This window comes from Lynx canadensis, chromosome D2 (genome assembly GCF_007474595.2).
Source record: "Lynx canadensis isolate LIC74 chromosome D2, mLynCan4.pri.v2, whole genome shotgun sequence".
Lineage (NCBI taxonomy): Eukaryota > Metazoa > Chordata > Mammalia > Carnivora > Felidae > Lynx > Lynx canadensis.
The window spans coordinates 39,789,039-39,813,969 of NC_044313.2; the positions used below are offsets into that span (position 1 = coordinate 39,789,039).

Consider the following 24,931-nt stretch of genomic DNA (forward strand, 5'->3'; position numbering starts at 1 on the left):
ATGCTTTAAGCATTCTTCTGGTCTAGGTTTTATAGTAAAAAAAAAAAAAAAAAAAAAAAAGGTTTAAAATATGGTTTTTTCCCTAAAATTACTCAAAGATAGAACCAGGCAGATTCTACCAAAATATCCAAGGTGCCCCCCTTCAAAATATATTGGCAGGAAGAGGCCTTGGTGGGGAGGAGGGAGGAGAGAGAACAGTAAAAGGGATTAAAGCAGTTTTCCTTGCTTTTGTACACAAGACAAAAAGGAAACTCAGTCCCAAAAGGGGGTGAGGGGAACACAGAATATGGTTTTACTATCGCTGTTAAATCTGTGCAAAGAGATTGCTAATTCACAAACATTTATTTAGCTTGCTAAACACACCCTAAGGTTCTTGCCCACCACGACCTGGAAACACCACGAAGCCCTTACCTCTTCTTCATTCTCTTCACTGTCTGCAATGCTGCCACGGTCGCTGCCTACTGACCCCTCTGGTTAGAAGAAAGATAAAGGGTTATCACCCATATTAATAATAAAACATCCTTAGTTCCTTCTTAAAATCATAAACCACCATACATCAGCATCACCAAGATTTTGAGAAAAGAACCTACACAGATTAACTGTAATTAAAAGTATCTTCACTATAGTGAGGGACAAAACATCTACAGAGTCTTAAAAGATCTACCCACAAGATACTTATGAATTATAAAAAAAGTTAATGACTGAAGGAAAAAACTGGCCTGTATTCTTCAAACATGTCAAAGCTGTAAAAAGCAAAGAAAGGCTGAGAAATTATATCAGACTAAAAGAAGACCAGAGATTTGACAACTGTATGCAGTGAGTGATCCTGAACTGGAGCCTGGGCCAGAGGAAAAAAGAGCCTAGCCTATAAAGACATAATTGGGACAGCTGGCAAAATTTGAAATACGACTGAGGATTAGCTAATAGTATTACATCCAGTAAAATTTCCTGACTTTGATAACACACTGTGGCTATATATGAGACTATTTTCAGTTTCAGAAAGTGTTTTCTATACAGAAATATTCTGGAGTACCAGGGCATGATGTCCGCACAATCTCTCTCAAGTAGATTCAGAAAAAAATATTATGTATACATAGAGAGAAAGAGCAAACAAATGTGATGGAATGTTAACAACTGGTAAACCTGGGTAAAGGGTATAGAGGAGTTCTTTGTGCTATTCTGACAACATTCAGGTAAGTTTGAAATTATTTTAAAATAAAAAGGTAAGATATAAATGTTAAAGGTAACAAAAATATTTGGTGCAGAAGAATACCTTCACTAGACAGCTCTCCGAGACCTACATCTTCCTGCTCCATGAATAGCTTTGACCCAATTAAATAAGGTAAAGGACGATCAATGTACAGATCCTGTAAACAATGAAAGGTAATAGCCATTAAATTTTCAGGCTGAAAACTAAGTTTTCCATTTGACATCTTGTTCCATGTGACTACCCCAAACAAGTGACATAATGAGACTGGAGAATAAGAAACACAGCAGGATTCAAAGTACAGAAAACAAAACAAAACAAAACCAAAAACAAAAAAAACCAAAAAACTCACTGATTTTTTAAAAAGTCATATCTTAGGTAAAAACAGCAAAGTAAAGCTAAATCACACAGAATCTCCCTTCTCAAGTGCCTAGTTACATTAAAAATGGCAGAGGCACACAAAAAGTTTACCAGTAGTAACCAAATAAGGGTTACAACTTCATAGTAACATGTTCAAAAGGAGGACGAAGGAAAGAAACTGAAAGTTCTGGCCAGCTTTGATGCATCCCAGCTCTGCCTTCCTCCCCTAAAAAGCAGCGCTCGTGAGCAAAAATCAACCAATCGACTAACCACTCTTGAGAATCATCAATATTAGTCCTAAATTTGGAAAGAAGCACACTGAGGAAATAACCCAAATGCTTTTACAGGACTGTGGGGGGCAGGTGGGTGTGTCCAGGTTTGGGGGTGGGAGCAGGTGTGGACCAGCAGCGGGACTCCTTTACATCGCATCAGAGCGGAAAGAAGGCTGGAACAGAGCACAGAAAGCATGGGCTAGATGAGGAGAAATAGAATAGCAACTATGCAAGTACCTATAGTCAACACAATGAACTAAAGGCACACATCAAAAAGACTGAGAACCTGTCTGGGAGAAAAAATAACCCAAAGAAGAGAATAATAATATCCCCCAGCAGCACCCACTGCATAACTTAGAAAAGTGAAGTTGGTAAAATTAAGACCAGATTATAAAACAACAGAATGAGATGAAAGAGACAGGGTAGAACGGAGTACCTGTTGGACAGCCTTCCATTCCAGTCCTCAACTTCCAAGTCCCACCCAAGATGCTTACACTAAAATTTAAGTTCAAGAAAGCACTCCAGGGGTGCCTGGGTGGCTCAGTCAGTTAGGCTTCCGACTTGGGCTCAGGTCATGATCTCACAATTCGTGAGTTCAGGCCTGCATCTGGCTCTGTGCTGACAGCTCGGAGGCTGGAGCCTGCTTCAGATTCTGTGTCTCCCTCTCTCTCTGCCCCTCCCCTAACTCGATCTCTGTCTCTCTCCCTCTGTCTCTCTCTCAAAAATAAATAAACATAAAAAAAAAAAAGCAAGTAAGAAAGCAAGCAAGCAAGAAAGCACTCTACCCCAGGACAACCTCCCCTCTCCACAGGAAAGGCTGACTCATCCTTTGTAAGGTAGGACATTTGGCCATCATCTCTCTTCCCTACTGAAAAGACCCTGGGGGTGCAGGAGAAAATAATTCTGAAGTTTAACACAAGAGAGAATTTGGGAAGGTTAATGTAAAAGTTAAAGATGCGGGGCGCCTGGGTGGCTCAGTCGGTTAAGCAGCCGACTTCAGCTCAGGTCATGATCTCGCAGTCCGTGAGTTCGAGCCCCGCGTCGGGCTCTGTGCTGACCACTCAGAGCCTGGAGCCTGTTTCAGATTCTGTGTCTCCCTCTCTCTGACCCTCCCCTGTTCATGCTCTGTCTCTCTCTGTGTCAAAAAAATAAATAAACGTTAAAAAAAAAAAATTAAAAAAAAAAAAGTTAAAGATGCAACAGCAACCAATTCAGTGCAAACAAAAGAAAGTGCTACTGGGCGAACCACTTACTCAGGAGGCATTCCCAAGTCCTCCAGTAGAAGAGAAAGGGGTGTACAAGCTGGAACTAGCAAGCGTGGCCCAGGCAATACACCACCCAGGGTCCACTGCTGACTGCTAAATCCCTACAGGAAAAGGCAAGCCAGCAAGTATACCAGTGCAAGAGGAACAGCCCCAACACGGTACAACACCGCAGGCTCAAACTGGAAGAGAAGTGTGAGGCAAAACGAACGACAGAAGACCTTGGCTCTGGGGCATGTTCCAATCCATAAAGTACTTGTGTGTCACAAGGCCTCTCTAAAAATCAATACGCCAACCTTCTATGTTTACCTCTGCCTGGCTGTGCTGCCCCAAAGTCTCCTCTGCAGATCTGAGGTAAAGTAACAGGAAAGCAGTAACTATATTCACGGCTAACAGTCTATTCGTGGACGCTCACAGCGGCTTTATTCATCCTAGCCAAAACCCGCAAACAACACAAATGTCTTTCAGCACTTGTGCCGTCTCCCCAGCACAAGCTACAGAAGTTCACGTTCCCAACAATCTCCTCATACTTCCAAACCCAATTCAGGTCTCGTCTGTACCCTCATTTCCCCAGCTAGAAGCAGTTCTCTCCCAGAGCACTTATGACGGTGACTCATGTAGATGTCTCCTCTCTCCCACCAACTGGTAATGGTATAATAGGCATTTGGAGAGTAGGAGCCATGCCCTGCACCTCTGTACTCCCCTACCCTGGCGTGCTGCCTTGTACCTGCTGGGTGCTCCATCAACGATCCGTAAAGCAAGTGTTTCTAACGGAGTCAATGTGAGACTGCTAAGTACCATACTTACCTCCTAAAAGTCAAGCCCATGTCTTACTAATTCTGTACCCAAGTAAAGTGCCCCAAACACAACAAATGTAATAACAAGTAACATGAACTGAACGTCCTTACCTTTGGTTCAAGGATCAGTTCCACCCGTTCATTAGCATCATCTTCTTCTGAGTCTGAGTTTCCTGCTTTTATATCTAGTTGTTCAAATGCGCTGTCCAATACTTGTAAACCATAGTTCACAGCCTCCTGAACCTTAGGAATCAGATCTACTTCTTTCTGTTCCCGGGTCTTCTCCTACAAAAAAATACTGTTCAGTACAGATCTCCAAACTATTGATACCGCCCTAATAAAACAAAAAGAAATCAATTACAAATGTTAACAAGTCAGACTCTGCTGAATGCCTTGACAGACTTTGGAGTAAGTTTTAAATCCCAAGTTTGTCACTTTCTGGACATGGATCACACTACCGAAGGTCCCAGAACTCCCCGTTCACCATCTATAGCAACAAAAGCACTACTACACTATGTAGGACAGTTCGGTTAGGTAACCTATGTAAACATCCCCTGTGAATGGGATGTCACAAGCCCTCCAGTGGCACCCGACTCCCCTACCACTGGAGGAACAAAGGGCCCAGACTTTCAGGTTCACCATGACTGGATCCCACTAACCTTGGTTAATGGGCCTTGGGACAATTTCAGAAGTTAAAACTGAGAAGAAAGGGACTCCAGCCAGAGATGTCATCTTTCAATTGGTGAAAATAAAAAAACAAAAAACTAGTAGTTATGGCTATTTATAAATGTGTTTCAGACCAACAGAGGGTCAGTATCATTTCCAACTTATCCTGTACACCATCCGAGAACAACGCCCCCACCAAAAGTCTGTACATATCACCAACCTGCTGAAAACACTCCACAGGCCTCCGTTTCCTACAACAGCAGCTGTCAGTGACAGTCCCCTCACACACCCAACTGTGTCATCAGTTGTGAGAAATATTGAAAAAAGAATTTAGTGTCATTTCCCCTCTTCACAAATATTATAGAAATTGATACATAATTACAGAAGGAATCAAACCATACAGTGCTGTTGTAAGGGACAAAGGGAAAACTCTATGAGTTTTTCATACTTTTACCGCAAGTATGGAAATCCTTCTAATCCAGCTTTTTTGTTCTGGCTGCATCTTTTTTCCACTGTAGTATGCTTGGTTCTAGTTAAATAGCTAATTCTGCACTAAGTGTGTGAAAACAGGTTTGTGAAATAATTACATAGGGGCTTTTTAAAAATAGTTCACTAAATACTCATCACTTCAAACTGAACCCTGACTTGGTGTAACCAAGTAACCACAAACCACTGCATTTACATGGTCAGCAAATCTTTTGAGTTAATCATTAAAAACAAAGTAACTTTTTTTTTTTTTAACCTGGGAATAGGCAGAACTGTAGCTGGTTTCTAATATCCTATCCTAACAGCTTCACATACATAATAGCTATTGATGAAGTACCAACTTTTTCAAGTGATTTATATTTTCTCTTAGAGCTGAGTCAAGGCTACTCCGATTATGAACTTACATTCCAGTGCTTTTCTAAGGGGGAGGAAAAGAATACAACTTCTGCCAGAAGGCTAGAAAGTCCAGAAGGTCTTATCTATGCTTTGGCCCATGATGTGACAACACCCAGGAAGAATGTTTATGTATCCAAAACATGTGAAGGCCACAGAGATAAAAAGATAGAAACTGCTGCCCCTCGACTCCTTAGCCTGGTTTATGAACCCACCGCTCACTTCCTTTTCCTTCCTCCTGCTGACCACCAGTATCTTCCACTATCATTGTCTGTAAAATACCAGGCACATCCCCCAACTCTGAACTTAGTGCATGGCATTCTCTCTCTTTTTTAAGGCCATTTCGGCCTTAAAATCTGGCCTTTCCTCCTTCACCGAGCTAACATCTTATCCTTGTAGGTTCTCCTTGCTTATACCACTGAGCTCTTCTCATCTGATCTTCCAGAACAGTTAGCAGCTCCAACATGTTATGCCCTACTGCTCCAACTAAGACCATAACTTCTTGAGGGTCAAGTCTGTGTTCAAGTTACCAGCTCCCTGCAATCATTCTGGAGTTAGTATATGTTCACGGCACATTCTGTGCTCTCTGGGCTAACACATCCTGCAGCAAGCTGTGCACTAAACCAGCATTCACCTCAGTCATTTACAACTGGCAGGAGTCAATGGTGTCATCAAACAATAGGGAAGCATGGTCTTCAAAGAACTCACAACGTACAGCCCAGTCTGTGGTCTATTGTTGTAGAACCCTCAACGTCTATTGTGTAGAACCTCCACATTTGGGGGTGGAGCAGGGAGAGGCAGAGAGAAGGAGGAAAAAGAGCAAAAAGAAGGGAGAGAGACAAGAGACCAAGGGAGCCAGCCAAACATAAAACATTATCTGGCCTTTTACAGAAAATCCCTGCACTCTGCTCTGATGCCAGACTTCAAAAACTTTACATATTTCTTAATACACTACATTTCAGAAACAAACCACAGTTCCATTCCTGGGGTGTCAGGAGCAGCCTTTCCCATTTGCCCCAGGAACCATCCTTCTGCCCACAATCCCCCACCGGCCACATTACAAATTTCCACCACTTTTCTTCCCTAAGTCAAGAACTCCACAAAGAGGGATCTAATGCAAGTACCTGTTCTGCTTTTTCTGTCTCAGCCTTGAGTATCGGCTCCTCCACTTCTTCATCGTATACACGCTAAATAGGGAAGCAAATTCATTTTTAAATGGTCAAAATATCATTTGGAACGAATCGTAATATAAGAATTCAACACACAATAAAGACAGACACAGAAGAAAGGATTACTCAACAAATGACTGAGGCTATTGGTTAAGGACAAACAAGCAAAGAACAGTAGTTAATTCACCAAAAATTAAATTTAAAGACATACAAATGACTGGAAAACATGAAAAAAGCTCCATCTCATGTTGACCAAAGAGTCACAAAAACAATGAAGACTCCAGTTTTCATACCTTTTGGCTTCACCTAACACTTAACGCTGACAGGGCAATGACACACATACTTCAATGAGAGGCTATGGAAAATGTCAACTGGTAGAACTTACCTACTAGGTAACAAGAACTTTAACATTGTGAGCAATGGAAATGGTAAAAGTTATTTCCATCCTGTTGCTTCAAATGGTTGATAAGCTCTTATTATCCCACTTATATGAAAGCAGACAGGCCAAGCCCACCAAGGATTTGCCAGAAGGCCAGGCATTCCGCCCATACAGCATGGGCAGGCAGGCATCTCTTTTCCAAAACAGAGCTATGGCAGGGCACCTGGCTGGCTCAAAACAGAGCTAGGGCTCCAGTACCTCCTTGTGATTTCCTTTACTTTTTAACTGTTAAAAAGAAGACATGGGGATGTGTTCTAAGAAGACTTATTAGAAATCTGCAGTATTTAAGATTGTGATCCCGGCACACAGCAGATAAGCATAATAAAATACAGACGCAAGAAACTGATCTGCATTTACACATAAGTCTAATTTTACATTCATAAAAACACAAACATAGATACACATATGTTCACACATGTAAGTAAGTGAGGAAAAGAACTGTACAATAAAGCTTACCTATATGGGGAAAAAACACAAGGTAACACTCCTATCCCATACTTCACATACAAGCACTCATATACATCCATGCAGATCTACACTCTCCACGTAAGAATAAAAACACAGAGATACAAAGGGGCCCTCACCTAAAATGTTTAGAGTTAAGATAAAAAATGAGGAGTTGGTGCCTTTGAAGCAAACGGAAAATTATTAAAGTCTGCTAATGCAGAGATGCCTGGGTGGCTCAGTCGGTTAAGCGTCCAACTTCAGCCCAGATCATGATCTCACAATTCATGAGTTCCAGCCCCACGTTGGGCTTTCTGTCGTCGGCACTGAGACCACTTCGGATCCTCTGTCTCCCTCTCTCTCAAAAATAAATAATAAAAACATTAAAAAAAAATAGAACTCATTAAAAAAAGTCTGATAATGCAGGCTGGTGCATATTATTAGCATTTATGGTTATTATCTGTTCTTTTCTAGACATGTGAAAAATTTCATTAAAAAAATTTATATTAAAAAATCTATATCAAAAAGACTTAAAATGCTTATTAAATAATTATCATTAAGAAAATGCAGTCTGCAAATATGTACATATAGGAAAGATTAAAGTTAAAAAAAGAAGACTAGGGGTGCCTGGGTGGCTCAGTCAGTTGAGAATCCAACTTTGGCTCAGGTCATGATCTCACCACTCTGTGTGTTCAAGCACCGCATGGGGCTTTCTGCTGACAGCTGAGCCTGGAACCTGTTTCGGATCCTGTGTATGTGTGTCTCTCTCTGCCCTCCCCTGCTCACGCGCTCTCTCTCTCTCTCTGTCTCTCAAAAATAAACATTAAAAAAAAAAAAAAAGACTAGAGGGGCGCCTGAGTGGCTCAGTCAGTTAAGCATCCGACTTCCGCTCAGGCCATGATCTTGCAGTTTGTGGGTTCAAGCCCTGCGTAGGGCTCTGTGCTGACAGCTCAGAACCTGGAGCCTGCTTCAGATTCTGTCTCCCCCTCTCTCTGCCCCTCCCATGCTCATGCTCTGTCTCTCTCTGTGTCTTAATAATAAATAAACGTTACAAAATTTAAAAAAAAAAAAGAACACTAGAAAAATATGTCAAAGTGTTTAACGGTTGCTTAATTTGGAGAGGTGGAATTATGGTTGACTTTTTGTGGTTTTAATTTCTCACAGTTTAATATTTTTTATCTATGCCAATCTCTCCTACAAGTGTTATTACTTTTATAACAAGAAAGAAAAACTTTGGGGCGCCTGGGTGGCTCAGTTGGTTGAGCATCCAACTCTTGATTTCAGCTTCAGTCACGATCTTGCAGTTCATGGGATCCAGCCCTGTATCAAGAGCCTGCTTGGGATTCTCATTCACTCTCTCTCCCTCTCTCTCTCTCTCCCTCTCCCTCTCCCCGAATCATTCTCTCTCTCAAAATAAATACATCAACTTTTTTTTTAATGTTTATTTTTGAGAGACAGAGACACACACACACATAGCGTGAGCAGGGAGGGACAGAGAGAGGGAGAGGGAAACAGAATTTTAAGCAGTCTCCAGGATCCGAGCTAGCAGCACAGAGCCCAATATGGTGCTCAAACCCACAAACTGCAAGATCTTGACCTGAGCCGAAGTTGGATGCTTAACCGGCTGAGCCACCCAGGCGTCCAATAAATAATAAACTTGGAAAAAAAAGAAAAAAAAGAAAAAACTTACAGGCCAATGTCTGCGTGGGAAATGGACTTAGAATTTATATGCCAGTATGTTGGCAGGCACCTCTCCACCATCTGAAATTTCAGATGCTGCTTCTTTTTCCATACTTTAAAAAAGAACTATTCTATAAAGAGCAGAAATTTGGAGGGGTTAATTTTCAAAGACAGGGACAAAAAACTAAATAGGTCTTAAAATTGAGACTTTCAGACATGGCACCTACCAAAGTCACTTCAGGTTTTAAATAGCGAGGCCATTTAACCTAAAAGGTTGAGCTTCACGCTCATGACTGAATAGCTCCAAAGTCCTACTTTTTTTCTCCTGCTCTCATTAAAAACTACCTCATGAAACATCAGTAGCCTGTGGCTGGAGGCCAAACATGACCTCTAAGAAACCAACCAGCAAACACACGAGACCCATGGGATCTTCCAAGAGTGACTAGAACTATGGATCTCAAGTACTCAGCACACAGCAGACAATCCGCGCTAACTTCCTTCACTGTGACCAGGCTAATCTCATAGCTTCATGTGTTTTTTGATCATTTTTAAATCAGGTAGCCATTCCCAGAATTGTTAAACATCTCAAATATTTTCCCTCAAAGGATCTTTTCTTCATTTGGGGAGATGGGGAAGAGATGAGGTGGTGAACTGGAGAAAAGGGACCAGGGGCTGAGGATTTCTTAACAAATTATGCACAGCCCTAGTCCTTTTCATTTATGTGTTCTCCCGTTCATTCATTCAAATATTCACTAGGTTCCTACAAATCAGAAGTGTGCTGGCCCCATGGAGTGCCTGGGTGGCTCAGTGGGTTAAATGTCCGACTTCAGCTCAGGTCACGATCTCACGGTTCATGGGTTTAAGCCCCACTTTGGACTCTGTGCTGACAGCTTAGAGCCTGGAGCCTGCTTCCGATTTTGTGTCTCCCTTTCTCTCTGCCTCTCTCCCATTCGTGCTCGGTCTCTCTCAAAAAAAAAAAAAATTAAAAATTAAAAAATAAAAATTACAACAAAAATGAACAAGTGTGTTGGCCCCAAGGAATACAACATTCACAAAAAAATGTGGGGCTTGATTTAGTAGGATAGTTTGACACACCAGAAAACATCAATAAGTGTAAAATTATAATCATGAGAAGTGCTATACTAAAGAAGTCACATCTGAAGTGCCTGGCTGTCTCAGTCGGTAGAACATGAGACTCTTTACCTTTGGGTCATGAATTCAAGCCCCACAGTGGGTGTAAAGATAACTAAAAATATAAACCTTAAAAAAAAAAAAAAAAAAAAGTTGTTCTAGGTCACTCAATGTTTTAGAACAAAATTCCTAAATTAACAGCTTAATGAATCCCTTCTGATAACACACTGAAGCACTGGCCACTGTTAATTAGTATTTTTCCTCCTTCAGAATTCCCTCTTGAGCCTTTACTAAAGGAACTCATTTCTGTTGCCCTAGAAAGCCCTGATCGCTCTTTAGTTTCACTACCTCTGTAATGCATTTTTCAACCTAGTACCTGCTTTTGAGGTTAATTCCTAAAACCCAGAAAGCTACCTTTGAATACCTTTCCAATAAACTACCATGAAACAAATGGCAACATCATTCAAACCAGAATTGTAATACATGAGTACCAATGTCAGGGTTTGAAGAAAATACATAAAAAGCCAAATCACTGCCAAATGTATTAACAGCATGCAGATTTTTTCAGAGTTTGATTAACCGTTAGCTGTACTCTTAACATCATCATGTTCTGCCACGAATGAGAAGAACATGTAACACATTGCACTACAGGAGGTGTGAGAAGCAGTTAAACTTGGCAGTGGCAACAGGTACATTGAGAGGGGAATTCTGGCTGCAGAATGGAAGGGGAAGAAGCTTAAGGACTAGGGAAATGTAAAGATGGGTGGCAAAAAGGGAATCCAAAAAGTGAACAGAAATAAAGAACTACTACAAAAAAAAAAAAAAAAAATTTTTTTTCAGGAGAACAAAAACCCACACAAAAAACTCTGCTACATCAAGAAAAACTCAAAATCTAAAATAACTTGGCCAGGGGCCACCTGGGTGGCTCAGGAGGTTAAGCATCTGACTCTTGATTTCAGCTCAGGTCATGATCATGGGATTGAGCCCCACATCGGGCTCTGCACTGACAGAGTACAGCCTGCTTGGGATTCCCTCTCTCCCTCTCCCTCTGCCCCTCCCTCTCTCTCTGCACTCATCTCTCAAAATAAATAAATAAACTTAAAAAAAAAAAAAAAAAAACTTCACCAGAAAAGAACAGTTGAACAAAAGACAAGGAAGACATGAAGACTGTGATTCAGAAAACACAGTTTATGATACCTGCCTAACCCCAAAAATTCAAACAGATGCTAATCCAATACCATGTGGTACAGGCACATGGCATAGACCCTTCCCAATTCTACTCCGTGCCCCATCTAGGTCTCTAACACCGATCGCAGAGAAGAGCTGAGCACCTGATCCAGCAAGAAAAGTACAGAATGAGAGCAACAAGTATACCAGAATGGACACCAAATTTGGCTTCATGGAAAGATGATGGGCTGCATATACACCTCTAAACTGCCTCTGCCAGTGAAAAAGACACTCAGGACCAAGCACGGATATTCTACATAGATGACTAAAAAGTGACTACAGATTTTACTAAAATACTGGCTCTATCTTAAACTTACTGGCAAAGAGATCTCTAATACCTTCATTAAGATCCTTATTTTACAGACTCCCAAAAATGCTAGTAGCGGCAATTCAACCTGAACTACTAAAAAAAATGCACAACCGTGTTGCATAAGATACTTGCATGATGCTATTCGGTCTTCTCTTAAAAGTCCTGAATAGAGCTTTTACAATTTAGCAATTTTCAAAATCCTTTCTATCACTTTACACCTAACAATCTCAGGAAATAACCTACTTAATAATCCTTTTTCCAAAGATGATCTATGGCTGACACTCAGAAAGTTACGCTAACCTCCCTCTGAGAAATATAGGTCAGTTTAACTAAGCTTCCTCTCCATCCTCATCTTAACAGTCCCTCCTTCACTCACTCACTAGGCTGTAGCCACACTTGCTTCCTTCCTATTCTGGAATTACACTATTATGGAGGATTGTGATCTTCTCTAAAGACAGGCTCTATCGGGTGCCTGGGTGGCTCAGCTGATTAAGCATCCAACTCTTGATTTCAGCTCAGGTCATGATCTCACAGTTCATGGAGCCTGCTTGGGATTCTCTCTCTCTCTCTCTCTCTCTCTCTCTCTCTCTCTCTCTCAAAAATAAATAAAATTTAAATAAACAAATAATAAAGAGAGGTTCTGTCTAATTTAACTATGTATTCCTAGGATCTAGTACTTAGGAAGTCGATAAATATATAGGGAAGAGCACAAAAACAGACACTCAGATCAACAGAGAACCCAGAAAGGGACCCACAAACATATGGCCAACTAGTCTTTGACAAAGCAGGAAAAACTATCCAATGGAATAAAGACAGTCTCCTCAACAAATGGTGCTGGGAAAACTGGACAGCGACATGTAGAAGAATGAACCTGAACCACTTTCTTACACCAGACACAAAAATAAACTCAAAATGGATGAAAGACCTAAATGTAAGACAGGAAGCCATCAAAATCCTCCAGGAGAAAGCAGGCAAAAACCTCTTTGACCTTGACCACAACAACTTCTTACTCAACATGTCTCCAGAGGCAAGGGAAACAAAAACAAAAATGAACTACTGGGACCTCATCAAAATAAAAATTTTTCTGCACAGCAAAGGAAACAATCAGCAAAACTAAAAGGCAACCAACAGAACGGGAGAAGATATTTGCAAACAATATATCAGATAAAGGACTAGTATCTAAAACCTATAAAGAATTTATCAAACTCAACACCCAAAAAACAAATAGTCCAGTGAAGAAATGGGTGAAAGACATAAATGGACACTTCTCCAAAGAAGACATCCACATGGCCAACCAACACATGAAAAAGCTCAATATCACTCATTATCAGCGAACTACAAATCAAAACCACAAAGAGATACCACCTCACACCTGTCAGAATGGCTAACATTAACAAGTCAGGCAACAACAGATGTTGGCAAGGATGCAGAGAAAGAGGATCTCTTTTGCTCTGCTGGTGGGAATGCATACTGGTGCAGCCACTCTGGAAAACAGTATGGAGGTTCCTTAAAAAATTAAAAATAGAACTACCCTAGGACCCAGCAATTGCACTACTAGGTATTTATCCAAGGGATACAGGTGTGCTGTTTCGATGGGGCACATGCACCCCAATGTTTACAGCAGCACTATCAACAATAGCCAAAGTATGGAGAGAGCCCAAATGTTCATCAATGGATGAATAAAAAAAATGTGGTATATGTATGTATATATATATATATATATATATATATATATATATATAATGCAGTATTACTTGACAACCAAAAAGAATGAAATCCTGCCATTTGCAACTATGTGGATGGAATTAGAGGGTACTATGCTAAGCGAAATTAGAGAAAGACAAATATCATATGACTTCACTCAATGAGGACTTTAAGAGACAAAACAGATGAACATAAGGGAAGGAAAGAAAAATAATATAAAAACAGGGAGGGAAACAAAACATAAGAGACTCTCACATATGGAGAACAGAGGATTACTGGAGGGGTTGTGGGAGGGGGGATGGACTAAATGGGTAAGGGGCATTAAGGAATCTACTACTGAAATCATTGTTGCACTATATGCTAACTAAGCTGGAAGTAAATTTAAAAAGTTATTTAAAAAAATAGAATAGAATAGAATAGAATAGAATAGAATACAATACAATACAATACAATACAATACAATACAATACAATACAATAAAATAAAATAAAATAAAATAAAAATAGGGAAAATCACACATGGCTCAAAGCCCAGTAATCTTTCTAGAGTTCATTCTGTACCACAGGTTCAGCCATCATAACAAAACGTTAATCAAGAATATTCCAGGGGCACCTGGGTGGCTCAGTCAGTTAAGCGTCCAACTTCAGTTCAGGTCATTATCTCGCAGTTCACGAGTTCCAGCGTATTGGGCTCTGTGCCGACACCCCAGTGCCTGGAGCCTGCTTGGGATTGTCTCCTTCTCTCCCTGCCCCTCCCCCACTCATACTCATTCTCATTCTCTCTCTCTCTCTCTCTCTCTCTCTCTCTCTCTCTCTCTCTCGCTGGCTCTCTCTCAAAAATAAACATTAAAAAAATCCAAAACAAAAAAGAATATTTCAAGTAGGCACACATATGCCTTTAACAGAATTCATCAGAACATAATGGACACAATCAATAGTGTAGTCACATGCTGGTCAGACCAGGATCAGACCAGGCAGATGTACAGCTCTCCTTAAGGGACATGGCCACAATAAGGCTTGGGGGAATACCAGCACAAGTGCTGACTATCCTCAAAACTAAAAGGGTACGAAAAACTAGAATGTAAGATAACTTTATCATTAGATTTTTTTAAAGGCCTGAAAAAAACAAACTGTACTAATTTAAAAAGGCATTAATCCTAGAGAAAGAAGCTTCAATTACCAAGAACCCCTGTGTTCATGAAAATTGAGGAGGGTACCTAATAATACATCATTTAATACCCCAAGGGACTCTTGTTCCTCCAGAAAACACTATTTATAAGTCTGACACAACTAAGTAACTCACGTTTTCAATGAACTGGGTATTAGACAGCATAAGGAAGTCATTGAAGACATTATGTAGGCGACAATCTGTGGCTTTAGTTTCCCGGATTAACCCATCCACTTGTTTCTTGATTTCATGGGTCCTAGAGATAGTCTGCTGTGAGAATTCCTGTAGAAACTGCAGTAGCTATTTAAAAAATAAACATACAGTAGTATCAATATCATATGAGTCTACTCCGTGTGTCAAAACAAAAAAGAACCCATTTCCTTTCACCTTTGTGTGTTAGAATGTAAGAGATGCTTTCGACAACACCCAAAACCAAGTATCACTGAAAAACATTAACAAAGCTCATCCAAACAGTGGCAAGGAGTACACCGACACTTGCTATCTCGCTTCTGGACGAATTTTAAAGTCTTGTTTGGTTATCATTCTACAGAAATCCCAGATCAAGGGCAAAATAACAAACTGCCACTCTTATAAAAAGAAAAAAATCGTGTTCATGTGGGACTTTGGAATCACAGTTTCGGAAGTCTTGGGTCCCCGGCCTTTAAAGTCCCACTCGAGGATATCCATATACAGGCTTGTCTACCTCCCCACACAGTCCAGGTCCCAAAGTGAAATGGCCTCACTAGTGCCCTAGCAAACCCGCGGCGCAGAGATAACCTATCTGCCTCCATCAGGATGGAGATGCGAGCAGCGCTAGAAAACCCAAACAAGGAAGAGACCTGGGTCTGGGCTGCAGTCGGAGTGGGGGAACTCAGCCGGCTAAGGACGATGGGCCCGCCCCCGCCCAGGTGCCTAGGGACTGCCACAGTGGCGTTTTGGGGGAGGGATGCGTTATGAACTCATGAACAGGGGCAGCAGAATACACCGAGTGGCGAAGGAATCGGGGTCTCCTGTCCTCCCGCTCGCAAGCCTCGGGGTCACCCCAGGCGGCCCGCCCTCCGCTCCCCTCCCTGGGGCCCGCCTCTCACGCCCGCATCGGCCGCCAGCGACCAGCTCTGGCTGCTCCTGCGGATCTCCTCCACCGACCAGGGCCGCTCCCACACGGGCTCGGACGCCGCTGCCCGCTCCTGGTCGGGGGTCGTCCGGTTCATCTGCAGCGGGAAGAATGAGAAGACGGGCTGAGGTTGGGGAAGGCACCAGCCCCGGCCCGACCCCGTTCCGACCCTGGCCCGCCGCCCTCACCATCCCAGTCGTGCAGCTCCGCGGCCTCCGGGGCAGCCACGATCGCACCCGCTGAGGTCCGCAGGTCTGCGGATGCCAAACCCCGAGCCCCGAGCCCCGAGCCCTGCGGCCCCGGCACGTGACCGACTCTCATGTGACCCGCCCCACACGTGACCGGATGTGTGGTGCCGCCGGAAGGAAGAAGGGCGTGCAGACTACGGGCTTGAGTTAGTAGACCTGCTGCTGGGTTCGCGTGGAAGCTGGGAGCAGGGAGGACGCCGACGCCACGGGGTGCTGAAGGGAAGCGTTCGGCCGGGTTGCTCTTGACCCGGCGAGCGCAGACGACCGCTGAGGAGCACGCTGCCGGCCCGGCTCGGCTCAGGAGGGGAGCCCGAAAGAAACCTGTGAACTACCCGCCTGGGGGCTTATGCCTCCGCGCGAGGTGAGCGGAGCGAAAGCTACCCCCGGCTGCGTCTTTTCCTTGTTGCATCTCCGCTACCCTTCGTGAGGTTGGCGCACAGGCGCTCATTTAGTGGAGAATGACTGGCCAGTCTGGCCATCACCATGCCCGCTGACCCGCTTGGTGTCAACTCACTGCCTAGGGCCTGCATAATATCCTTTACTCCCTGGACATTACCCACAGATTCAAGCTCAGACGTCTCATAAAACAAGCAAATACCTTTTATAATCTGATCCCTGCTGCGACTGTATCTTCAACCTTCCCAGTTACCCCCTAGCGCTCAGTGATCCTGCTAGTCTATTTCCACGCATCCTTTAAATTCCTTCTGCAGAGTTCCTCTTGTGCCAGACCAACTAACTAAATTATCTAAATAAAGATTCCAGTTTCTTTTCATTACTTTTACCCAGGGGTAAGTAAGTTATTTAACCTCCGTTAGCTTTCCTCCTCAGTAAAAGGAAGATACATATCTTGCAGGGACATGGTATTAAATGTGATGATATTCTTTTTTTTTTTTATAAACTTTTTTTTTTTTTTAACGTTTATTTATTTTGGGGACAGAGAGAGAGCATGAACGGGGGAGGGGCAGAGAGAGAGGGAGACACAGAATCGGAAACAGGCTCCAGGCTCTGAGCCATCAGCCCAGAGCCCGACGCGGGGCTCGAACTCACGAACTGCGAGATCGTGACCTGGCTGAAGTTGGACGCTTAACCGACTGCGCCACCCAGGCGCCCCGTGATGATATTCTTAAAACAGCTATCACAATGTCTGCCTTACGGCGAGCGTTAAACAGATCTTACCGCTTTCTTTTGTTTTTGCCTCTAACACCTCAGTGAAAACTTCCCCGAGTATCCCAAGTATAGTTTTAATGCCCGTCAGTTATTTTCTGTTTGTACAAATATCATAAAATATTACATTGTGTTATAGTGTATTTGGATCTGTCTCCCTTTAATAATAATAGCTAACATTTATGAAGTGCTCAGTATTTACCATTTGATGCATGTTAATTTATTTAATTATCTCAGTGACCCAGGAAGTAGTACTATTGTCTCTTTTTTTAAATGTTTACTCATTTCTGAGAGACACACACACAAAGCACGAGTAGGGGAGGGACGGAGAGAGGGAAACAGAGGATCTGGAACAGACTCTGCACTGGCAGCAGAGAGCCTGATGCACTGCTCGAACTCTCGAACTGCAAGATCATGACCTGAGCTGAAGTCAGAGGCTTAACCGACTGAGCCACCCAGGCATCCCAAGTACTATTATCTTTATATTATAGTTGAAGAAACTGAGGCATCGGAAGATAAATAACTTCTTCAGAATTAGCCAGTAAAGAAGCAAGCTGGGAACCTACATAGTTAGCCACTGTTACCCTGTAGCTAGTCTTAGTTCTTTTAAAGGAACTTTTTTTTTTAATGTGTATTTATTTTGGAGAGAGAGAGAGTGAGCATGAGCAGGGGAGGGGCAAAGAGAGAACAGAGGATCCAAAGCAGGCTCTGTGCTGACAGCAGAGAACCCAACACAGGACTCAAACCCATGAACCATGAGATTATGACCTGAGTGGAAGTCAGAAACAACCGACTGAACCACCCAGGCACCCCAAAAGAACTTTATTTTTAAGTGACCATCTATCAACCTCTAGCTGTTCCCTCACATTCATAAAAAAAGCAAAACAAAAACCTCTTGAGTTTGGTTGGTAAAATTTAGGTGAACTGGTTACTGCACTTGGCATCTCGTCTGACATCATCATGGGCAACTTCAGGAGCCATATAATGACCCTAGCTTCGATGTGCCTCAGTAATCTCAATCAATATCCCGATTCTCTAAGCACCTTGCTTACCTACACCCTGAACCTTATCACCTGATTTTCTTCTCAATCTGGACTGCAATAAAGCAGCCTTTACTTCCTCGTCTGTTCTCAACTAACCCAAACCCATCCCTCAGTTCTCCTTTTGTCCCCCAATTCCACCCTCTTAGCTTTATTTCCTTGCCTGTTCTGCGTACAGCCCGTGATAGTAGCCTTCAACTTCCCTTGAAAGCCCTTTAATATCTGTATGTCAAGGTTCTGACACATAGTTCTGCTAGCTCCTAACTACAAATCAGTGCAATGATGTCCTTTCTCCTTTCCTGCACCTAGGTTCGTGAATGGAATCACTACAAATTCATATTCTGCAAATTTGGCTGAACTCTCAGCACTGACTAGCAGTCCTTTTGCTTATCTTTGATCTTTATACTTATACTTGATAGCTCCCTTCCATAATTTCATCACGTTTTTCTTTTTTTAATTTTTTTTTTAACGTTTATTTATTTTTGAGACAGAGAGAGAGCATGAACAGGGGAGGGTCAGAGAGAGAGGGAGACACAGAATCTGAAACAGGCTCCAGGCTCTGAGCTGTCAGCCCAGAGCCCGACGCAGGGCTCGAACTCACGGACTGCGAGATCATGACCTGAGCCGAAGTCGGACGCTTAACCGACTGAGCCACCCAGGCACCCCTCATCACGTTTTTCAAATTATCTACCCCACTTACCTCTGCAAGAGAGAATAGACTTCTTACCTCATACTTAAGATGTTTCAATGTGTACACACCTGTATCTCATACAGTTCTTTATTTGCACACAACAGAATTCAACTGGCAAACACCAACAAAATAGAATTTGGAGAAAAAACCTGCAGAATTCACAGTTAAGGAAAAGCTAAGCAAGCAGGTCTTAGGAAGGGCATAAACCAGAGGAAATCGGGAGTCCCCTTTGAGCCACTGCCATCAGAATGACAGCCCCAATCATTTCCCTTCTTGTGTTTCTCTTCTGAACTTCCAAATTCCTAAGATAAATAAAATCTGATTGGCTCCCCTTAGGTCATACCCTCATTCCTTCCACCTCTAAGGGGGACTGAAATTGGTACTGTTAACCAAAAGCAGGGAGAAGAGATGCTAGGAAAACAAAAACAACCGGCTACATGCTCCCTTTCAGTCTCTGGAAACACTGTCCTTGCTCTTGCCCGAGATTAGTGGCCACTGTGTTCTTGATGGAAGCTTTCCAGCCTCCCCTTGGATAATGCTATCTTGAACTCCACTTCCTGTGTATTCAATACTGCTCTCTTTACTGGTACTTCTCCCAAAGACCTTTTCAAATGTTTTTAAGTCATGCTTTTTATTGAATCTGTTCATATTAGAGAGCTCTTGCTCTGCCATAACCACGCCTGAGAATTCAGATGAATCTACCCATTGTACAGTATATTAAAACTTGTTTCTGGGCACCTGGCTGGCTCAGTCTGTAAAGCATGCAACTCTTGATCTAAGGGGTCATGGGTTAAAGCCCCATGTTGGGTGTGGAGCCTACTTAAAAACAAAAAACTTTTTTCCTGTGCATTTTGATAAGTTTACAATATTTTAAGTAGTTGTAATATGAGTTGGGGTTTTTTTTTATGATTTACAAGATTTTATTTTTCACATAGTGGAAATAATGGCATACTCTTTATTTTTCAGTTAATGACTATAGTGTGGATATTGCTTAAAGTCAGGGAAAGGTATAACAATTTTGTTGAAGACATAAACTTCTCAGCATTACATAATCCAGTATATCTTATGTCCTAATAGTTTAATGGATATTTCATTGTTCATTAATATTAGAGGATTTAATGAAAAAAGCCACTGACATATCCAGCATTTTATTTAATTTTTTTTAATGTTTTTATTTTTGAGAGAGAGACAGAGAGAGCGAGCAAGCAGGGTAGGGGCAGAGAGAGAGGGAGACACAGAATCCGAAGCAGGCTCCAGGCTCTAAGCTGTCAGCACAGAGCGCAATGTGGGGCTCGATCCCATGAACATGAGTTTGAGCCCCAGGTCAGACTCTGTACTGACAGCTTAGAGCCTGGAGCCTGCTTCGGATTCTGTGTCTCCCTCTCTCTCTGCCCCTACCCTGCTTGCTCTCTCTGTCTCTGTCTCTCTCTCAAAAATAAATAAACATTTTTTAAAAAGTGTTCAAATCCAGCTGGTTTTCTAAGTAATTGAGTGGTATAAATGGTGTGACTATAGTATTAGAGTTTGGGATTGTAACCAACCATCTCTAACCAAACCCCCAGTCCCTTTGCATGTACTGCTAGCTCTCTGTAGTTCTGATTGCTCCAGAGGGCTTATGAGTTTTGTTTTATAAGGACTCACAAGCCTAAGAATCCAATAATATAGATCTGACCCAATAAATCTACTAACTGTAAGTTATATGCTCTTTTTAAAGAAATGGTAGTTATGATTATTTTTTAAATACTATTTTAGTATTTTATGAATTATATATCTAATAGTTTGGCCAAATTGAAACTCTCAAAATTACTACTACTGTTATCATTTTGCACTAGTAAACGAAGTGTGAACAGCAAATGTGTCCAACTGTGTCCCAACAGTGTCAAGCTCTACCACTGTTAAGGTTAGATTTCTTACCTCTGAGATAGGTTTTGCCAATCGCCCTTCTCACCAAATTCTTTTTAATGAGACACAAAATTACTTATGACTTTGTTCTTCCTTTCTGGCAAAACTCTTAGTTTAGCTCAACAAACTACTGCCTGAAAAGTGGGTTTACAACTCTTAAAATGTACTTGTAATTATTCTTTACCTGAAGTATTTTTGAAATACTCAACATCACAGAAATCTTCCATTTTATAATAACTTCTACCTTAGTTTAAGGTACACATAATAATGTAAACCACTAGCTGCTTGCCTTTTCAGTAAAGGTAGTATTCAAGTCAAAGGTATTAAACAATTTGTAAAATTTTCTTTGTTCAGTGTGATTAATTTTACAACTTTAGGGCATTACAGGCTGAGAAAGCTGGCAAAAAAAAAAAAAAAAAGAACATTGTATGCTTTTATAATGCACAGCTCTCAGATGTTACACTGAAATACTCCCAGAGTTAAAATATCCATGTTTGAGTTTGACCATCAAATATGCTATATGTAATATAAGGATTGATTTTCTAACTCTACTTTCTTGAAAATAGAGTCTAGCCACCCTGTTTGTTTGTTTGTTTTCTACAGAAGTCCCACTAGTGGCAAGCCATGGTTCTTCTAAGAGTCATTTAAAGGGCCTAAGAGAAGATTTTCTCCAAGAATGGGCAGTTCAGAGGCTCCACATGAGGTGAGGCTAGAAATGCTTCCCAGTCAGAAAACGCAGAAACCAGGCACCCCACAGTATGGACAACATGCTCCTCTGTCGAAGGGATCCCTGTTCTCTGACCTGGGTGGAAAAGCTGACCCATACACAGAGTGACAGAGGCTGATGAGTTCTGGAGATCAAGCAGCTTTGCTTGCTGATACTATACTCTGACTCGATATGTCAACAAGCAGCACTTTCAGGGCCCTCAGGAATGGATTTCTAGCACAACCCTTCTGCCTGCCTCTGTTAATCACTGAGCTCTCTTTTCAAGAGTTGGAATTTTCAATCTGCTGCAAGTCCTTTAGAGTTTTGGTACTATAGGACCTTAACCCTTCTACATGTTTATTCAACCTCCCCTTGGCTCAGCTACCTGCCCAAATACATCAGAAGGCAGGCATCTCACCTGCACCCTCGAATAATGCCAACATTATTCCCGGAAGTGGTTGGCGAGTCTTATCAAGGAGAATTGTAATCCTGGGAGTCCAGTTCCTGCATTGACAGTTTAATGAAAGCAACACTACTAGGAAACAGTTCTACTCACCCATTGTTGCAAGTCTGCAACTCCTATATTTGGCCAAGAGGTTGATTATATATGTTAAAATATTTTATAAATAAATTATAATAAATAAATAAATTTACTTATAATAAGTATAAGTAAAATATAATAAAAATTATAATAAAACTTTATAAGTAAATTATAATAAATACAATATAATAAATATTATGTACAATTAAATTTTTTCATCTTTTAATGTTTTCACTTTTTTCAATATTTCTTTATTTTTGAGAGACAGATAGAGAGCCAGCAGGGGAGAGGCAGAGAAAAAGGGAGACACGGAATCAGAAGTAAGCTCCAGGCTCTGAGCTTTTAGCACAGAGGCCAATGCAGGCCTCAAACCCAAGAACCATGAAATCATGACCTGAGCCAAAGTCGGACGCTTAACCAACTGAGCCACCCAGGTGCCCTTTATGTTTTCATTTTTTAATTTGAAATCATTTCGGGTTTATAAAAAGATTATCAAAATTCCCACATATCCTTTACCCAGTTTCCCCAAATGGTCTCTTTTTAATGTTTATTCATTTTTGACAGAGAGAGAGAGAGACTGCATGCGAGCAGGGGAGGGGCAGAGAGAGAGGGAGACACAATCTGAAGCAGGCTCCAGGCTCTGAGCTGTCAGTACAGAGCCCGACGTGGTACTCGAACTCATGGACCATGAGATCACGACCTGAACCGAAGACGGACACTTAACCGACTGAGCCACCCAGGTGCCCCAATGTTTGAGAGTGAAAGAGAAAATGCACACAAACATGCATGCATGGGGGAGGGGCAGAGAGAGAGGGAGACAGAGGATTTGAAGCGGGCTCTGCACTGTCAGCACAGAGCCCGATGGAGGGCTCAAGCCCACAAACCGTGAGATCGGACCTGAGCTGAAGTCAGACCCTCAATGGACTGAGCCACCCAGGGTGCCCCCCAGATGTTCATAACCTACATAAACACAGTACAATCAGCCAGGAAATTAACATTGATGCATTATTATTACTTAATCTATAGACCTCATTTAAACCTCATCTTTGTCCCATGTCCTTTTATCTACCTGGAACCACATAGTACATTTATTATGTCTCCTTATTCCTTCATCTTTCTTTTTTGTTTATGACCTTAATATTGTTTTGAAGAATGCTAGCCAATTCTTTTATAAAATTCTCCTAAGTTTCCTCATGATTAATTCAGGTTATGCATTTTCAGTAAACATGCAAAAATATTTTGGCAACAATGAAAAGGAAAACCTGAGCAGGCCTAGCCTTATAAGACAAGAAAATATACTATAAAGCCTCTGTAATAAAACTGTTACATCGGTGCATGAGTAGACAAACAGACCAGTAGAATAGAATAGAGTAGAGTAGAATAGAATAGAATGCCCCAAAATAGACCCAGGCACATTTGGAAACTTAGAATATTGGTAAAGGGGCATCTCAAGCCACTGGGGCAAAAATGGACTTTTTAAAAAATAGTGCTGTAACAACTGGGTAACCATTTGGAAAAAGATAAGAGTGGAACCATACCTAACACTACATAAAAATAAATTCCAACTGGATTAGAAATCTAAATATAAAAACTGAGTCTATGGTCATAACACCCTTGAATGTGCCTGATCCCACCTAAATGTAAAAACTGAAACTATGCAAATACTAGCAAACAACATGAATGACTTCCTCTTTAGCCTCAGTGTAGGGGAAGTCTAACTATAACTCGAAATCCAGAATAATAAAAAAAAAATTAATAAATTTGAATGCATAAAAATAAAACATTTTTCGTGGCCAAAAGCCATCACAAACAAAATCAAAAGACAATTGACAAACCAGGAGAAAATATTTGCAACATATATGACAGACAAATGGCTAATATTGCTAATATATTAAAGGGGTATTAAAAGAGCTCTTAAAAATTAAGTGGCAAGCCACCAGAAAAAAAAAAAAAAGAGCTACAGGCCAATATCCTTGATGAACACAATGCAATGCAAAAAATCCTCAACAAAATATTAGCAAACTGAATCCAAAAGAATAGTTAAAAAAAAAAAATCATTCACCAGAATCAAGCAGGATTTATCCTGGGATGCAAGGGTGCTTCAATATTTACAAATCAATGAACGTGACACATCACATCAATAAAAGAAAGGATAAAAAACATTATTTCTTTTTTTAAATATTTACTTTTATTTTGAGAAAGAGAGAGAGCAGGGGAGGGGCAGAGAGAGAAGGAGAGAAAGAATCCCAAGCAGGATCTGCACTGTCAGTGCAGAGCCCAATGTGGGGTTCAATCTCATGGACCATGAGATCATGACCTGAGCCAAAATCAAGCGTTGGACACTTAACCAACTGAGCCACCCAGGAGCCCCTATGATTATTTCAATAGATGCAGAAAAACCATTGACAAAGTACAACATCCATTCATGATAAAAAAAAAAAAAACCAACAAAGTAGATCTAGAGGGAACATACTTTAACATCATAAAAGTCTTATATGAAAAACCCACATCATTATTGTATCACACATGGTATTTTCACAGCCCTAAAAATCCTCTGTGCTCTACCTATTCATCATTCCCTTCTTCTAAACCCCTGGCAAACACTGATCTTTTTTCTTTTTTAAATCCAGTAGAGTTAGCAAGTCCTGTTATATTAGTTTCAGGTGTACAATACCACCTAGAATTCAACAATTCTATATATTACTCAGTGCTCATCAAGAGAGGTATGCTCTTTTTTCTGTTTTTAAGTCTATTTATTTTTTTCTTAGTAATCTCTACGCCCAATGTGGGGCTCAAACTCACCAACCCCAG

The 24,931-nt window shown here is 41.4% G+C and overlaps 1 protein-coding gene and 1 long non-coding RNA gene across 10 annotated transcripts in view; one reads left to right on the forward strand and one right to left on the reverse strand.

Annotated features, from left to right (window-relative positions):
* The window catches only part of WASHC2A (WASH complex subunit 2A), a 62,339-nt gene extending 46,194 nt beyond the window's left edge, over positions 1 to 16,145 (reverse strand). For 3 of the 8 annotated variants that reach the window (XM_030334913.1, XM_030334910.1, XM_030334909.1), the window contains exons 1-7: positions 16,017 to 16,124; positions 15,803 to 15,925; positions 14,850 to 15,014; positions 6,568 to 6,630; positions 4,010 to 4,183; positions 1,274 to 1,367; positions 412 to 470 (exon numbers count right to left, since the gene is read on the reverse strand). In XM_030334913.1, the coding sequence (XP_030190773.1) occupies positions 412 to 470; positions 1,274 to 1,367; positions 4,010 to 4,183; positions 6,568 to 6,630; positions 14,850 to 15,014; positions 15,803 to 15,925; positions 16,017 to 16,019 (681 nt within the window). In that variant the 5' untranslated portion in view covers positions 16,020 to 16,124. Of the gene's footprint in view, positions 1 to 411; positions 471 to 1,273; positions 1,368 to 4,009; positions 4,184 to 4,784; positions 4,858 to 6,567; positions 6,631 to 14,849; positions 15,015 to 15,802; positions 15,926 to 16,016 lie in introns of those variants that run through there. The other 5 variants (XM_032595128.1, XM_030334912.2, XM_032595127.1 and 2 more) reach the window with 5 other exon arrangements.
* A 57-nt stretch (positions 16,146 to 16,202) lies between these two features.
* On the forward strand, positions 16,203 to 24,928 carry LOC115527349. Of its 2 annotated transcripts, none has more exons than XR_003972890.1 (3): positions 16,203 to 16,437; positions 21,477 to 21,576; positions 24,889 to 24,928. It is a non-coding gene; the product is annotated as an uncharacterized LOC115527349 (long non-coding RNA). The 2 variants fall into 2 exon arrangements; XR_003972891.1 differs by lacking the exon at positions 24,889 to 24,928 and adding an exon at positions 22,389 to 22,426.
* Positions 24,929 to 24,931: the final 3 nt, after the last annotated feature.